The following is a 15,645-nucleotide window of genomic DNA, read 5'->3' as shown; positions in this document are numbered from 1 at the left end:
CACCTAGTCTTTTTTCACTCTGTTAATATTTGACTCGAAAAGTAATCTAGTAAAACTGCTGGTTCCTTAGAACAAATGCAGCAAAGCCAAGTACAAATAGGCATCACGCTCTTTACCATCGTACATTCACAGGGTGTTAAAATGTGTGTGTGTGTACAAATATTAAATCTTGACCCTTGAGTATGTATTTCTAATATTTTGTGTGAAGAAATTCTAAGTACACAAGGCACTTCTGTTGCATGACAAAATACAGTAGAGCTTTAAGAAAAACACTTATACAACAGTTTGAATTGAAGCTGAATTGGCCACTATCTCATGGAATACCATTTTTACATGAAAGAATGATTGAAGACAAACTACGGTTATTCAGACTTGGATATATGGCAGAATTTTCTCAAGAGTAAATGAAGTGATTCTGTTATTCCAAGGGATACAACTGATGGTGTTTGTTGCCAGTGAAAATTTCAAGGTTTTTAGAGAAAGTTATATTTTTAGACTACCAGTATCACCACTGTGAGCTTGGCAGTAATTCCAATACTTAAAGAATTTTTTGATGAAATTGGTGATGAAACTTTTTTTTATATTAAAGATTTGTGTCAACATTTGGAAGATACTCATAACTCAGGGAATCAATATATTCCAAATAACTGATACATCATGTTATAAAATCATACAGTTATAAAAGACTCATTCAAAATGCAAGATAGATCAATGAATTTTAATGTAGCACAAAAGGTTTACTGATAGTGTTTCAGGTTCTACACTGCAACTAACTTTTAAGAAACTAGCAGAGTTTTGCTGTTATATTAAAGGAAAATACCCAGAACTACCTGAAAAGCAACAAATTAATCCACCTCTTTCAACTACATATGTGTGTGAAGCTAGATTTTCTTCATGTACTTCAATCAAAAGCATTTATTATAAGAAATTGGATGCAGAAGCAGGTATGGGGGTCCCACCACCTTTTACCAAATCAGACATTAAAATCTAAAATAATGCCAGTATTCCCAGAAAAAAAGTGTTGTTCTTTAAATATAGCTGTTTTCCATAAATAATCTATCACTAATGAAAACACACAATGGGTTTATTATTTTTTTAAATAATAAATGAAAACTGTTAAAGTCTCATTTTAATTTCTAATATAGTGAGTATCCATAGAGATACTTCATATAAACAAACGTTAGTTAAGTACTCAATAATTTTGAATATGTAAAGGTTTCCTGACTCCAAAACATTTGAGTTAAATCTCTTGATTTAAGAGAAATCCATATGCTATTCCTTAGAGAGATATTCCTCATAGTACTGACCATGGGAGCAAGGAGTTGGACTTAGCCTACATACTATTCACTAGGTGACTAGGTAAGTAATAACCATCATAATAATTTATTCAATATATACCATGTGCTCTGGCTGTTCTAAGTGCTTTACTTACTAGATGATTGAAATCTGAAATCCAAGAGGAAGGCATTGCTACTACTTGCATTTTATAGATAGGAAAGTGAGCCCTGAGATGTTAAATGACTTCCTGTTAAATGGTGGAGCTGGACTTCAACCTGAAGTCTTACATCAGATTCTATGGGCTTAATCACATTCAAGTTTCTGTAAATTGTGGTATTTTCCTAGAACAAAACACCACGGAGAAGTCAGGAACAATAGGTGAGTACATGGCCTCACATGGGTAGATGCTCTACAAATAAGTCAAAAAATAAGGAAGGAAGGAAGAAGGAAGGAAGGAAGGAAGGAAGGAAGGAAGGAAGGAAGGAAGGAATGAATTGTAATGACTTCATAGAAAAATGCCATTTGCATACTTTTGTGTCATTCCAGATAAATAACTTATGGAAGATAATAAGTGGATTGGAAATCAAAGTAGTGTGAAAATAAAAAGAAAATTTAAAAAATGGTGCCTCGCAAAATGATGGTAGTATCATCATTGTATAGTATCAGTATATCATCATGACCTGAATAGTACATTTTTTTTTTTAAAGATCTTATTTTTTTAATTCATGAGAGACACAGGGAGACACAGGCAGAGACACAGGCAGAGAGAAGCAGACTCCTTGCAGGGAGCCCGATGTGGGATTTGATCCCAGGACTCCAGGATCATGCCCTGGGTAGAAGGCAGGTGCCCAACCGCTGAGCTACCCAGGCATCCTGAATAGTACTGTTAATTCAACTTTTAATACCAAGGTTAACAAGAGCAATGGAAATCACATCTACTCCCACCCCCCCATAAAAGCCTAACCTACAGTTGCCAAAACACTTCTCCCCTCTGTGTCATGGTGACAACCCCTTGCTCAACTATGGGAGACAGGCAGCTCTGTCTTTTGGTCTTAATCTAATCAGCCTTAGAGATTCTGACCCTGATGTCTGAAGCTCTCAACAAGAAAGAATGAGCTGAGTGCCTGCAGAACTTGTAAAGTAGAACAGAATCCCTGGAAGGACAAGAAGCCTCTAAACAAACCTAAAAAAAAATGGATACTGTGACAAAACATGCTCCACCCATTACGAGATCCACAGGGCCTTTTATTCCACATCCCATGATTTTCTTTTTGCTGAGAAAGACATATTTATTTCACAGTTCAGCTAGTGTGAGAATTCAGTCACAGAATGTAAACTTTGCAACAATGTTTTGTTTATGTCAAGGTCATTTTATTTTATACCTTCTGTCACCTAGGCAAATCTGAATATTACACTTTTTTTCATTGAAGGAATGAAAAATGGTCATTCTTTTCTTAAAAACCCTCACGCCTTCCATCTCATTAGCACAGTCTTACCTTCAAAATAGAGAAACTTAAAATGTAGTTCTGTGGGACTCCCAGAGATTTTCCCCCCAATTCCTTTGAGTGGAGACTTCATCATTCCAGTTCCCCCAACACACCTATTGCCTTCTTCTCTAGCCTTTACTAAATTAAATTACCTTGGGGATCTCTGTCTCCTCCCACTAACTAGTGAATTGTGTTATCTATACTGAGCTGAGTATGAGTAGAAATCTGTCCCTTTTCACTTGCTAGAACACCAGCCTTTTCTAGCGGGGCTGACTCCAAGAAGAGGAAGGAAAATAAATGTTGGATTTAAAGCCCGAGCTATTTTTAGGCCTCTTCTTCCTGACTTCCTCCTCTATGGCACAGGTTCAAAGTTCCTTCTTTCCTTGGATCTGAAAAGCAAGGACGGACTTGACAAGAAGATCTTGTATTTTCCACACGGCATCCACACCGTGAGCATTGCAAAAGTACAGATGGAGAAGGAGCCCCTCAGGCAGAAGCTGCTGAATATGAAATATCCCCATATTGCACTGGAGTTTGTGTAAAGTTCTGGAAGAAGTGAGACAAAGTTTCTAAGTCCTGAGCTGTGACCTCAATTCTTCACAGACACACTTTTTTTTTTTTTTTTTCCTGGTAAAGATTTTATTTGTTTATTCATGAGAGACACACAGAGAGTCAGAGACAGAGGCAGAGGGAGAAGCGGGCTCCCTGAGGGGACCCTGATGTGGAACTCGATCCCAGAACCCTGAGATCACGCCCTGAGCGGAAGGCAGACGCTGAGCCACTGAACCACCCAAGTGCCCCTACAGACACACTTGTTTTAAAATAAAATCTACAACTTCCTTTTTGCATAGAAGCCAGACAAACATGGCTTCAAGAGCAGAAGAAAGCCAAATAAACTGTCCTAAACATCCCCTGGAACTTTAATCCTACAATGAATCATTTAGTCTAATCTTTATGCAGAAGTTGTCTGGTTCCTCACATCCTATGAGCCATTCTATGGGCAAGCCCAAACTTCTCCCAGATGATTCTTTGGGCATTTTTCTCCAGGAAACAGGCTTTCTTCAATCCTTAATCTCAATTCTTTCTATGCACCTCTAACATTAAATTCAAGAAGCAGAGAGAATCTTCCTTAGTCCTGAAACATTATTACCCACCCTTGTAAAATTATCACATTGCCTTATCTTTATTCCATTATTTAGAATTTCTTTCTTTTTTTTTTTGAAGATTTATTTACTTATTTATGATAGACACAGAGAAGAGAGAGAGGCAGAGACACAGGCAATAGGGAGAAGCAGGCTCCATGCAGGGAGCCCGACATGGGACTCCATGGATCGCAACCCGGCCAAAGGCAGGCGCCAAACCGCTGAGCCACCCAGGGATCCCCCATTATTTAGAATTTCTAAAATGACTTCTCCTTCTGGCCCGGAGCCTCAGGTGGTGGGGCATGCCATTCCTGATCTCAGGGGCAGGAAGTTCAAGCCCCATGTTCGGGGAGAGCCTACTTTAAAAAATAAAAAAAATAAAAAGCAAAAAAACCCACTCCCTCTTCTGCTGCTTCCAGTTCTAAGTAAATTGAAACAAAATATTTCCTCAGACCAATGACACATCTCAGGGATCAGCAGATCTTCCTCAAAGTATTGCACGCTTTCAGGACTTGTTTACGTAAGGCTCATGGCTTGGCACTAGCTACCACAGCTCTAAAAGCCATCCTCCCTATTCACATTCCCTTTATTTTTTTTTTCTCCATTTTATTTTATTTATTTTTTATGATAGTCACAGAGAGAGAGAGAGAGAGAGAGGCAGAGACACAGGCAGAGGGAGAAGCAGGCTCCATGCACCGGGAGCCCGATGTGGGATTCGATCCCGGGTCTCCAGGATCGCGCCCTGGGCCAAGGCAGGCGCCAAACCGCTGCGCCACCCAGGGATCCCTCACATTCCCTTTAAATGCCCTGTGTCTGGTTTAGCCCTTTGCGAATTCTAGTTACAATGAAGTTTTTTTCATTTATTATGTTGCTTTATAATTAATTTGAAGAGTAAAATTTAGATTCCAGACACAGTTACGGTTTTCTAGAGTTAAGGGATTTCCTTTGTTTCTAATTTTAAAGTCATTGCAATACAATTCGCTCCCTAAAGTCCTACTGACACCTGTTGCCCTTAGCAGTTTTCCCGCTCGGGACAGCTGTAATATTCTGTTTACTAACATGTCATCCCAGGGAGGAATGAGCTTTGGGCTGCTATCCTGAAGAAACAGACCTTTCTTCCTTTCCTTCCTTTCCTTTTTTTTTAACAGAGCAATCCTGCAAATTGGAGAGTGGAGAACTACTGAGGGGAGCGCAAACTACCCGAGAGGCAGAGATCAGCGGACTCTGCAGAAGGTCTCGCCTCTCTGCTCGTGTGGCCGCTCCCCACTCCTCCTCCCCTCTTCTTCTCCTCCCCTTCCTCCCCTTCCTCACCTCTCCCTCCTCCCCCTCCTCTTTCTCACCCCCTCCTCTCCTTCCTTACCTCTTCCTCCCCCTCCTCCCCTCCCCCCTCCTCCCCGGGGCGCGCTCCCGGTTAGGGCGGGCCCAGCTCGGGGCAGGGCGGCAGCCCACGCGGCCTGGCTGGGTGCGCGTCGCCCGCCGTCTGGACGCCGGAGGCAGAGAGGCCAGCGCCTCGGGAGGGAGGGACGTGCCCGAGCCCGGCGCCGCGGACCATGCCCTGCAGCCCGCGGAGGTGGGGCGCCCGCGGCGACTACGAGCGGGTCCCCGGGGGGCGTGAGGCGCAGGTAACGGCCCTCGGTCCTGGGGGCGGGGCGGGGCGGGGGAGGGGGCGGGGGCGCCGCCTGCTCGGACCCCGACCCGGCTCGGCCGGAGCCCGGGCCCCGCGGTCGTCGTACTCACGCCCAGAGGCGGACGCGCGGTGGCGAGATGCCCCGGGCCTCGCGGAGACGCGGCCTCTGGACACCGGGGTCTCAGGCCGCGTGGCTGCTGCCCAGGGAAGGACGCGACTTTCTTGAAGGGACGAGTGACTGCCCGACTCGGAGACACGCCCTAGACAGGAACGGCTGGAGCTGGCGTCGCTGAAGGAGGACAGGCGGGGGCGGGGGGCGCCGGGGGGTGCGGGGGTGCGGGGGTGCGGGGGGCGGGGGCTGCGCATCCTTCCCTGGCCTCGCTGCGCCGCGCCGGGACCCGCGCCCCCCGGGACAGGCTCCGCGCAAGCTCCACGGTTTACTGTTCTCCACCGCACAAGACAAAGCCTCACGAGGAGCCCCTAAGAGAAGCAGTTCCGTGATTCTAAAAAGGAAAAACAAAATTCGGATGCAGGGGATCTTCTTCTAACCCTGAGTGATTCCAAGTGTCAGATCAACATGACAGGATTCTTCTGATTGCACAGAAAATGGAACTATAGATGCTTTTAAAAGCAAAGCGAATTATATGAAGTCTGTAAAATATAGAGGCTGAATAAATCCCTTGAAAATGCGAAAGAGCTCCACCAGGATAATACAGTTTTTTTTTTCTTTTTAATTTGTTTTTGTTTTTAGTTTTTTTGTTTGTTTTTTACTTTCTTTTCTTTTCATTTTTACTTTAATGGCAGGCTTAAGCAGGGAGACAGGTTTAAGATCGTTGGTGCAACTACAGAGGTGGCAAAAGCAGTGATTCACAAACTTGTAGGGTGGGAAATGGCAAAACTCAAATAATTGACTCAGAATTGCACTCAGTTCTTCCTGCAGGATTCCAACGACATTTATGCCTTTGACTGTTATTCAACCTGGGTAGCTTTATGGGCCAGGAATTCATTTAGAAAACACTACTTGTACTTGCATTTTGTTGTTGTTGTTGTTGTTACTTCTACGATGCCAAATTAAAAAAAAAAAAGTTGATGGCTTCAAAGTAGATTGAAAACCTTATATGATCACATTTCATTGCTGAGGCTTTGTATTTTGACATAATAGATCTCAGACATAAATCTCACCTACTTATCAGCTAAGAAAGTGACTTTCTCATAGTTTCTAGGGCCTTTATGGTGACCTAGGAATAGAATGCTTAAAATTATTTTCTTACTGTGATTAGTGGCCATTCATTCATTCATTCCTCCAGAACATGTTTATTATGAGCTAGGCCCTGGGCTAAAACTGAAAATATAAAGATAAATCAAATATAGTTTTCTGTCTTCCAGACTAAGTTAAGCAAGAGAGAAGCACCTCTCAGGAAATGATTCAATAGTCAGGAAAGAATGAGGGTAAATTCAGTGAAGACAGTTCTGAAGAGCCCCTTAAATCCTCCCTAAGGAATATGTTGAGATTGCTATGGTAACCCAGAACAGGAATATAAGCCTTAAAGGCTGGGATGGGAAAAAAAGGAATTACCAAAGGCAATAAATCTTAAATAGGATTGAAGTACAAGAGAGAATTAGCCAGAAGTGAAGTAGAAGGATGCGGGCAGGAGGAAAGTTATCTCTAAGTGGCAGCAAGCAGCCTGTGACAGGTAGAATTGAGAGTGTGGGTTTGACTGGAAGACAGAATGGACTAACTGGATTAGATCCAGTCTCTTAAACTTCTTGAGTTTCTTAAACTCTGGGCCTTAGTTTCATCTACTGTAAATGAGGCTGACAAAAATGGTTTCACCACAAAGACATGAGGTTATATATATGTTTTTTTTTTTTTAATTTTTAAAATTTATTTGTGAGACAGAGAGAGTGAGCCAGCATGAGCAGGAGAAGCAGAAGGAGAAGCAAGCTCCTTGCTAGGCAGGGTGCCCGAGGGGGTGCTCAATTCCAGAACCCAGAGATCATGATCTGAGCTGAAGACTGATCCTTGACTGACTAAGCCACCCAGTTGCCCCACAAAGACATGTATTTAATGAGATAATATAGTTTGTATATATAATCTGGCACATAAGTGATTAAGAAACATACTTTTTAAAAAAGATTTTATTTATTCATTTGACATAGAGAGATAGAAAGAACACACAAGCAGGAGGAGCAGGGGTAGGCAGAGGGATAAGGGGGAAACAGGCTCCCTGCCAAACAAGGAGCTGGATGTGGGACTTGATTCCGGGACCCTGTGATCATGACCTGAGCCAAAGGCAGCTGCTTAACTGTCTGAGCCATCCAGGTAACCCAAGAAACATAAATTGTTTGGTCTCTGGATGTTTTCCCTTCTCCGTGAGGCTGTCCTTCCACTTTCTCTTAACTGCCTCCACCAATCCCAGAACCCTCCTCCAGTACCCACAAAGGAAGCTCCTGAAGTTAGGGGTTATGAGATACTGTGTAGCAGTCCCCCAAACCATATCCTGTGGGACTACATCTCAAGGTTGAACCCAAGAAAGATTGAAAGTAGCACACTTCACACTAGTCCTGGACCCTCGCTATGCTGTGGTCTCATGGTCTAAATATTTCCTGCTCCTCCATCATAATACAGAAATAACAAGACCACCATTCAAATGAAAATTGCCCTTAAATCAGCAATGTTAAGGTATGTTTATGGAATGCCTGTTATACATGCAATAGTAGTTAAGTACAATAGATAAGAAAATAGCTTAGGAAACGAAGGCTTGGGGCGACAAGAGAAATGGGAAACATTTGGGGTCAGTTAGGTCTGCAGACTAGAAGTGCTACCTGAGTGAGAATAAGTGAGTTAGAAGGACTGAGAATATTTAATGGAGAAGAGGAGAGTAAATTAGAACACTGAAAGTTACTTTTTAGAATGTCATGTCCTGATTTTCTACATAGATGTTACTTTGTAACAATATATCAGTAATGAACTCAGGGAGACCCATGCTATGAATTCAGTATTCATTGAAAAGTCATTTATACATACTTGTTGCTTGATAAGGCATATTACCTTCACCAGATATTTACCTGTCTACTGTAATGTTTTCCAGGAGGTAACTATATTTGGAATTTACTGTGATAAATTCAGCCTGGCCTACATCTAAGGAGGCTAATTACCAGAGGACTCAAAGGGCCTCATATGAGATGCTTTCACATGGAAAACGAGCCAAGGGGGAATGTTAAATCAAATCCTGAGTTTTTGGTCTAAAATAACCTTCAGTAATAGCTTTGCTAGATGTAGGTGCTGAAAACAACCACCTTTTTTTTTTTTTTTTTTTTTTACTTAGCTCATGATTGTCTGGACCAGTTGGATCATGACCTGATTTGGGTCAGGTTGGCTGATTTTTGCTGAACTCTTTTAGGCACTTTGGCCAACCAGAAAGTTATCTAGTGACAGGATAGTATAGGATTAATTTACTCCTATGTTTGACACTTCCCAAGGTAGGACGACAGACTGTCAGATGAGCACCTCAGTTCTCTTCTATAAGATCTCTCATCCTCTAGCAGCTAGTTTGGGATCAGGCACATGGTGCATTCAGGGTTTTTAGCACAGAAAGCCTCTTGAGGCTCAGAATTGGAGTTCTCTTAGTGTCACTCTCATGGCATTCTTATGATCACAACAAGAAATGATGCCAGCCCAGATTTAAGGCGTGGAGAATAGAGTTTACCTCTTGATGGGAAAAGCTGCTAAGAATTTTTAGCTATTTGTAGTTGGCCACAAAAACAAGATGTATTTTGGATGTGAATAAGATCTTTTCTTTGGTGGTAAATTATCAAGTTGGCAACTCCCCGTGAAATAGAATGTGACTTGTGGGTTAAATCAAGAATTTTCAGAACATTTTCCACAATATGTGCACTTATTTTCCAAATAATATATTTGGCAATAATAGTGATAGTGATATTATAGATCACATGTGTATGTAAGTGGTTGTTTTGGGCTACAGTGTGATGACTGTTTTACATTTATCATTGCATTTACTTTTTGCAAAGATAATATAAGGATAGATAGCAATTGAGTAAATGATTTATAGTATATCATTTGCTGTGACTCAGAGAACAGATTTGGAATGAATAATGTTTTCTCCTCTATACTCAGGACATTTTTCTGGAAAGGGTGGAATTTTGTTGCACTCATTCCTTTAAGGATAAGAATTTTTAAAAATATAGTAGTAAACACTTACATACCTGTTGCATATGAAATCAGGCCTGGATTAGAGAGGATCAGTGTTAAAATTGTTAAATACAGGACAGTTTCTAATAATGAACTTTATTGTGGTGATCAGTTTTATTTTTTAAAATATAAACATAGATGCTGACTCAAAATATAAAATGATGATTACTTTTGAGGACTTCTTTTAAACCCTTCTTTTGGTTGAACTCACCAGGTCAATAGGAAGAATTTTATGATGATATTATAACCTCCCAAAATAATATGTTTCTGTGATAATTAAATGTTTTTTTATTTATACTTTAATACAACATATGTAATTAAATATACAGAAGTAAACCAAACGCCTATTATATTATTTTTATATTTTTCAGAAAAAAGGACAAAAATATCTTTAATTTAGTGATTAAAATGCTTTAAATTTAATTTATATATAAATGCTAAGTTATTTATGTATACATATGCATATACATACATATAAACACAGTTATAGAAGTTCAAGGGTGTGTGTGTGTGTATATATATATATATAGAGATATAGAGAGAGAGAGAGAGAGAATGAGAAGTAATATTTCAGAAATGATTTTTCTTTCCTATATGGTTTTTTGCTATGTAAACAGAGTCATAATGATAACTGTTGGGAGAAATCCTAAAATGCCTCTAGTCCAACCACTATTCTAATATCTTAATTTTATTCCTTAAGAATTATGATATCAACATAGCCACAACTATTAGTAGATGAAATTGTTTCATATTTACTTTTCCAACGTTAACAAAGATATTTCAAATATAAAATAAAAGCATATTCTTCATATACTACTTGTTATGTTTTTCTTTTTAGAAATGCAATCCAGAGAAAAATGCTTCATTCTTCAGTAGGATGACATATTCCTGGTTTAGCAGGTAGGAATTTACTAATCTGTAGCATACCACCTTGAGGAATAGTACAAGGAAAATGATACCTAAATGTTATTCCTCTAATCTAAGAATGAATATTTTTATAAAATGACTATGTAAAGACTTTTTTGTTATATTATTTTATTACAGAGAAATCACAGATAATAACATAATAAGTAATTCCACAGATAAGATTGCTAATACTTCTGTCTGTCCCTTTATAGGATTTCTAACCCTGTTAGTACTATGGAAGGAGAGAAATTTGATTTTTTTTAAAGATTCTATTTATTTGAGCAAGAGATAGAGAAAGAGAGAGAATGTGCACTCGCATGAGCAGCGGGCGGGGCAGAGGGAGAGGAATAGGTGGAAAATCTCAAGCCTACTCTGCTGACTGGGGATCCTGGGGAGGCTCTATCTGATGACTCTGAGCCAAAACCAAGAGTCGGATTCTTTACTGACTGAGCCACCCAGGCACCCCAGAGCTTTGAATTTCTTTTAACATCCAGTAAATATGTACGTATTTTTCCCCAAGTCTTATGAGATAGGCATATACATTTAAGAAAGTTGAAAATTGGGGAACCCTGGGTGGCACAGTGGTTTAGCGCCTGCCTTTGGCCCAGGGCACGATCCTGGAGACCCGGGATCAAATCCCACGTCAGGCTCCCGGTGCATGGAGCCTGCTTCTCCCTCTGCCTATGTCTCTGCCTCTCTCTTTCTCTCTGTGTGACTATCATAAATAAATAAAAATTAAAAAATTAAAAAAAAAAGAAAATTGAAGCTTAGGGAGAGGAATTAACTCGTCCATTGAGGCCCAAGGAGGGGCACACCAACTTGGTGTTGGAAGTCAGTTTTTTTTATATGTTTCATGCTTTTCTTTGAACTTTGATAGTCTACTTTTTACTAGGAATGTTCCTAGAAACACACATATATATACTACTGTTAAAACACAGTCATTTTTGTAAGGCATATAATGAGAATAATTCATGTGTAATGTATGATGAGGGCTTTAACACAAGATTAAATCATATTAAAAGAGAATAATTTTTTCCAGTTTTATAAATTTAGAAGCTTTCTTTAGAAATGTATTTCTTTCCGCTCATAGCAGAAAGGTTATGATACATGAAATGAATTTATTATCTTTATGCCCCTTGTTCTATAGTTAGTAGAGACAAAATTGCCCAATATGATCTATAAATATGCTCTCAAGAGTAGATGAATGCTTAAAAAGAACAAGAAAAGGTTGGTTGTGTGCTGGATGCCCTGCATTATGCTAACCTTTAAAAATGCAGAGATAAATGTCCTACTGCCTATCTTCTAGGAATTCATAGATATAGAAAGATTAAAAAGTATACTATAAATTACCCAAAAAGGCAAAAGATGATATAAGCATGATAGAGAAACACTGTTTTGAGGAATGACATCTAACCACATTCACACAGAGAATGTTTTACAAGTAATTAATGCTTTAACCCAACACTTAACAATGTGTAAGAGTAAGCCAAGAGGCATTCCAAGTTGAGCAAATACTGTATGCAAACCAGAGAGTGAACTGACCCCTCCCCACTGCAATGTGTTGATGTGGCAAGAGATCAAGCAGAGTGTAATGTGGTTTATGTTTGCACTTAGGAAGATCACCTTTAGAATTGTATGGATATGGTATGTACTAGGTGAGAATGGAGACAGAGGGAGTAGTTAGACAGTTCTTCAATTATGCTGGTAAATTTATGGTTATGGCCTGAACTAGGGTAATGATAAAGAAGATGAAGAAGGAAGAGATTCAAAACCTAATGAACAGATTGAGTTAATTAGATAAGGAATTTGAAGAACTGGGAAAAATATTAATCAGTTTCTGGCTGAGATAACTGTCAGGTTCAGGTGTGGTGAAGACCTGTGTGTTCAGTTTGGAGAAACTTCAATTTAAGATGTTTGACTCATCCCCATAAAAAAATATCAAATAGGTGTTGGATATATAGGCTTTTGATCTATGGATATAGATTTGGAAGTAATTGACTGTATGTCAGTAGTTGATGCCATGAGTCTGAATGAGATCATCCAGAAAGAGAGAGCCTATTGAACAGGATGAACAAATGGAACATTGAGAATCCTCAGTATTTAAATGGTGAAAGGAGGGGTAATCTACCAAAGAAGCTAAGGAAAGGCATTCAGAATGTAAGAGACAAACCAAGGAGAAAAGAGTGTGTTTGAAAGCTAAGGAAACTGCCAATAGTGCCAAATACTGAAAAGGGATAAATTAAAGAAAGAACTGAGTATTCTTCATTGAATTTGGCAATGGAAAGTTCATTGGTGATTTTTAAGAAAGCAGTTTAAGTAGAAAACTGATAAATAATTGGGTTGAATTATAAGACTTACAAGTTAACACAAACCTAGGAATCACTGAAAGAGGCTGCCAAAAATTTTACATCAATATGCTACATTAAGTTATACACCAGGAAAAAGAATGGTTAAATAGGAATTATGTAAATGTGCTATTTATACTCAGTGATTTTGATTTTTCAAACTTGTATATGTATAAATATATTTTCCAGCCCTGAGTTACATTTCATTCATGTGTTGAGAGTAAGAGTGATGTCTATTCCAGCTTTAAAAATTTCAAACTGTCATTTTTAAGTCACAGGATATCATAGAATTTAAATGATTCAAGTAAAATTAATTTTAAGCAAATGTACTTTTAAAACTTTATCAAACTAGAAACACTATATATGTTTATTTTAAATATTGCAAACACCAATTTAGGAGGCCTAAAATATGAAACTGAAATTAAATTTAATAAGCAAGATAAGGCATAACAAATTTTATTTTATTTTATTTTATTTTATTTTATTTTAGAGTCTTTTTTATTTTTTATTTTATTTTTATTTTTTTTTATTTTTATTTATTTATTTATTTATTTTATTTTAGAGTCTTTTTTAAAAATTTTTTTATTTATTTATGATAGTCACAGAGAGAGAGAGAGAGAGAGGCAGAGACACAGGCAGAGGGAGAAGCAGGCTCCATGCACCGGGAGCCCGACGTGGGATTCGATCCCGGGTCTCCAGGATCGCGCCCTGGGCCAAAGGCAGGCGCCAAACCACTGCGCCACCCAGGGATCCCGCATAGCAAATTTTAAAATATAACAACTCAATATCTTGAAGTCCATATCTTAGGTTAATCAAACTAATAAGTTATAATTATTGAATATCACATTTATCTTCTGTTTAAATTTAAGATCTCAGAACTAGATAGGAAATATTTTTATAGTATGCTGCTATCTGGAACTGTCATTGGCATGAATCTAATTTGATTTCTTATCTAGTAATTAAACAATTGCAGCTAAAATATAGCTATTGTTTAAGAGAATGTCTCTTTGAAGACAGTGGCTAATTGTGTTCTCAGAACTGTTCTTTGAATTACAGAATAAAGTCAGAAATTATTTCCTAGGCCAAAGTTAAGCTCCCACAATTATATGAATAATTCAATTAAAATGTGCTCAGATGATACAAATAATTAGGGAATTACATGCTTATGAGCCTTAATTCCTAAGGCAGTAGCTGTCTAGATAGTTTTGATGATCAAATAATTATGAAGCCTTTATCAGCAAATATAATCTGTCATCAGTGTATAATAATCATCGTCATAGAATAATCCCCTTGACGTACATGGAAAAATCTAGGTAAAGTTTTTATAGGTCACAGTTGAATCACTTATTTTAACCAGGGGTACACTGTTTAGTCTGTCCTCCCTTTTCCTCACATATTAATAAAACATAAATTACCTGACTTTGTCCTATATTACAATTTTTGGACAGACTGACTTTTTGTCTTTTCCCATAAGGCAATCACCCTTTTCCAGAAATGTTTTAAAAAGTGATTAACAGGAATGAAATTGGTAATGCAACTATATATCTATACTTCTCAAGTTTTCCAATATTACTTACCTACAGTATTTACATTTCATCTCATCTTCCTAGTGAATTGCTACTGGTTTGCTGCTCTTAACATCAGTTGGATGAGATATTTATTCACACTTGTTATTGTCAAATATACTCAAAATTCTCTTTAAGATAACACCATCTTAAACAGAGTAGAGGGTCACCTGGGTGAATGCCTGCCTTTGGCTCAGGTTGTGATCCTGGAATGGGCTCCCTGCAGGGGTCCTGCCTCTGCCTCTGCCTGTATCTCTGCCTCTCTCTATGTGTCTCTCATGAATAAATAAATTAAATAAATAAATAAATAAATAAATAAATAAATAAATAAAATCTTAAAAAAAACCCAAAAAAACAGAGTAGAATATTATACTTAATGGCATTGTCTGCCTTTGGTTAAGTTAGCAGTGGTTTATATCACATTTAAAAAACTGACCAGTCTCTGGGATGCCTGGTATTTAACAGCCTGTAAAAATGAGAAATTAATACTGCTCTGCCTGCTTTAGAGAGTTGTAACGATCAAATTAATTTAACTGAATGACCTTGAAAAGAAATATCAGTTGAAAAAACCAAGATGCATCCTTAAGAATCAAGTCCACAAGTTTATGGGACCTGGTGCATGCTACATTCCCCTTACTGGAAGGTCCTGGTTTCTTCCCCAAAAGCCTCATCATTTGACTTAAAGAAGCGCTCTTTTCTCTTTTTCTGGATGCTTATGTGTGATGGAAAGACCAGCCAGGACGATGAGAGTATTTAAATTTTCAGCAGAGCAAAAGAGGAACACACACGTGGACAAAGGGAGCCACAGTAGTTAAAAGGCTGAGCCATGTACATGCATCACAATCAATTCAATTTAATTGTCACTTCTAGATGCTACATTATTTGGAGACTCAGCATGAAAGTCGAGGGTCACTTATCCCCGTGAACCAAAACCGCTGAGTTTTGCACAGTTCTAACTCAAAATGCTGAGGCAGTGAATGTTATTAAAAATGCTTTTTTGAAAATCAATGCAATCTTATTTTGAAAATGAATATTTATTTTGTGGAATGGAATAGAAAGACTTAGTATGACATAAAAATAAT

The 15,645-nt window shown here is 38.6% G+C and overlaps 1 protein-coding gene across 2 annotated transcripts in view; it reads left to right on the top strand.

Annotated features, from left to right (window-relative positions):
• Positions 1-5,409: 5,409 nt before the first annotated feature.
• Positions 5,410-15,645, top strand: part of LOC121479585 (ATP-binding cassette sub-family C member 2-like) — a 91,956-nt gene continuing 81,720 nt past the window's right edge. The window contains exons 1-2 of one of the 2 annotated variants that reach the window (XM_041735296.1): positions 5,410-5,529; positions 10,586-10,647. In XM_041735296.1, the coding sequence (XP_041591230.1) occupies positions 5,458-5,529; positions 10,586-10,647 (134 nt within the window). In that variant the 5' untranslated portion in view covers positions 5,410-5,457. Of the gene's footprint in view, positions 5,530-7,770; positions 8,218-10,585; positions 10,648-15,645 lie in introns of those variants that run through there. The other variant, XM_041735297.1, reaches the window with a different exon arrangement.

This window comes from Vulpes lagopus, chromosome 20, assembly GCF_018345385.1.
Source record: "Vulpes lagopus strain Blue_001 chromosome 20, ASM1834538v1, whole genome shotgun sequence".
NCBI lineage: Eukaryota > Metazoa > Chordata > Mammalia > Carnivora > Canidae > Vulpes > Vulpes lagopus.
The sequence above is the reverse complement of the archived record's forward strand: the minus strand, read 5'-3'. Positions and strand labels throughout refer to the sequence as shown.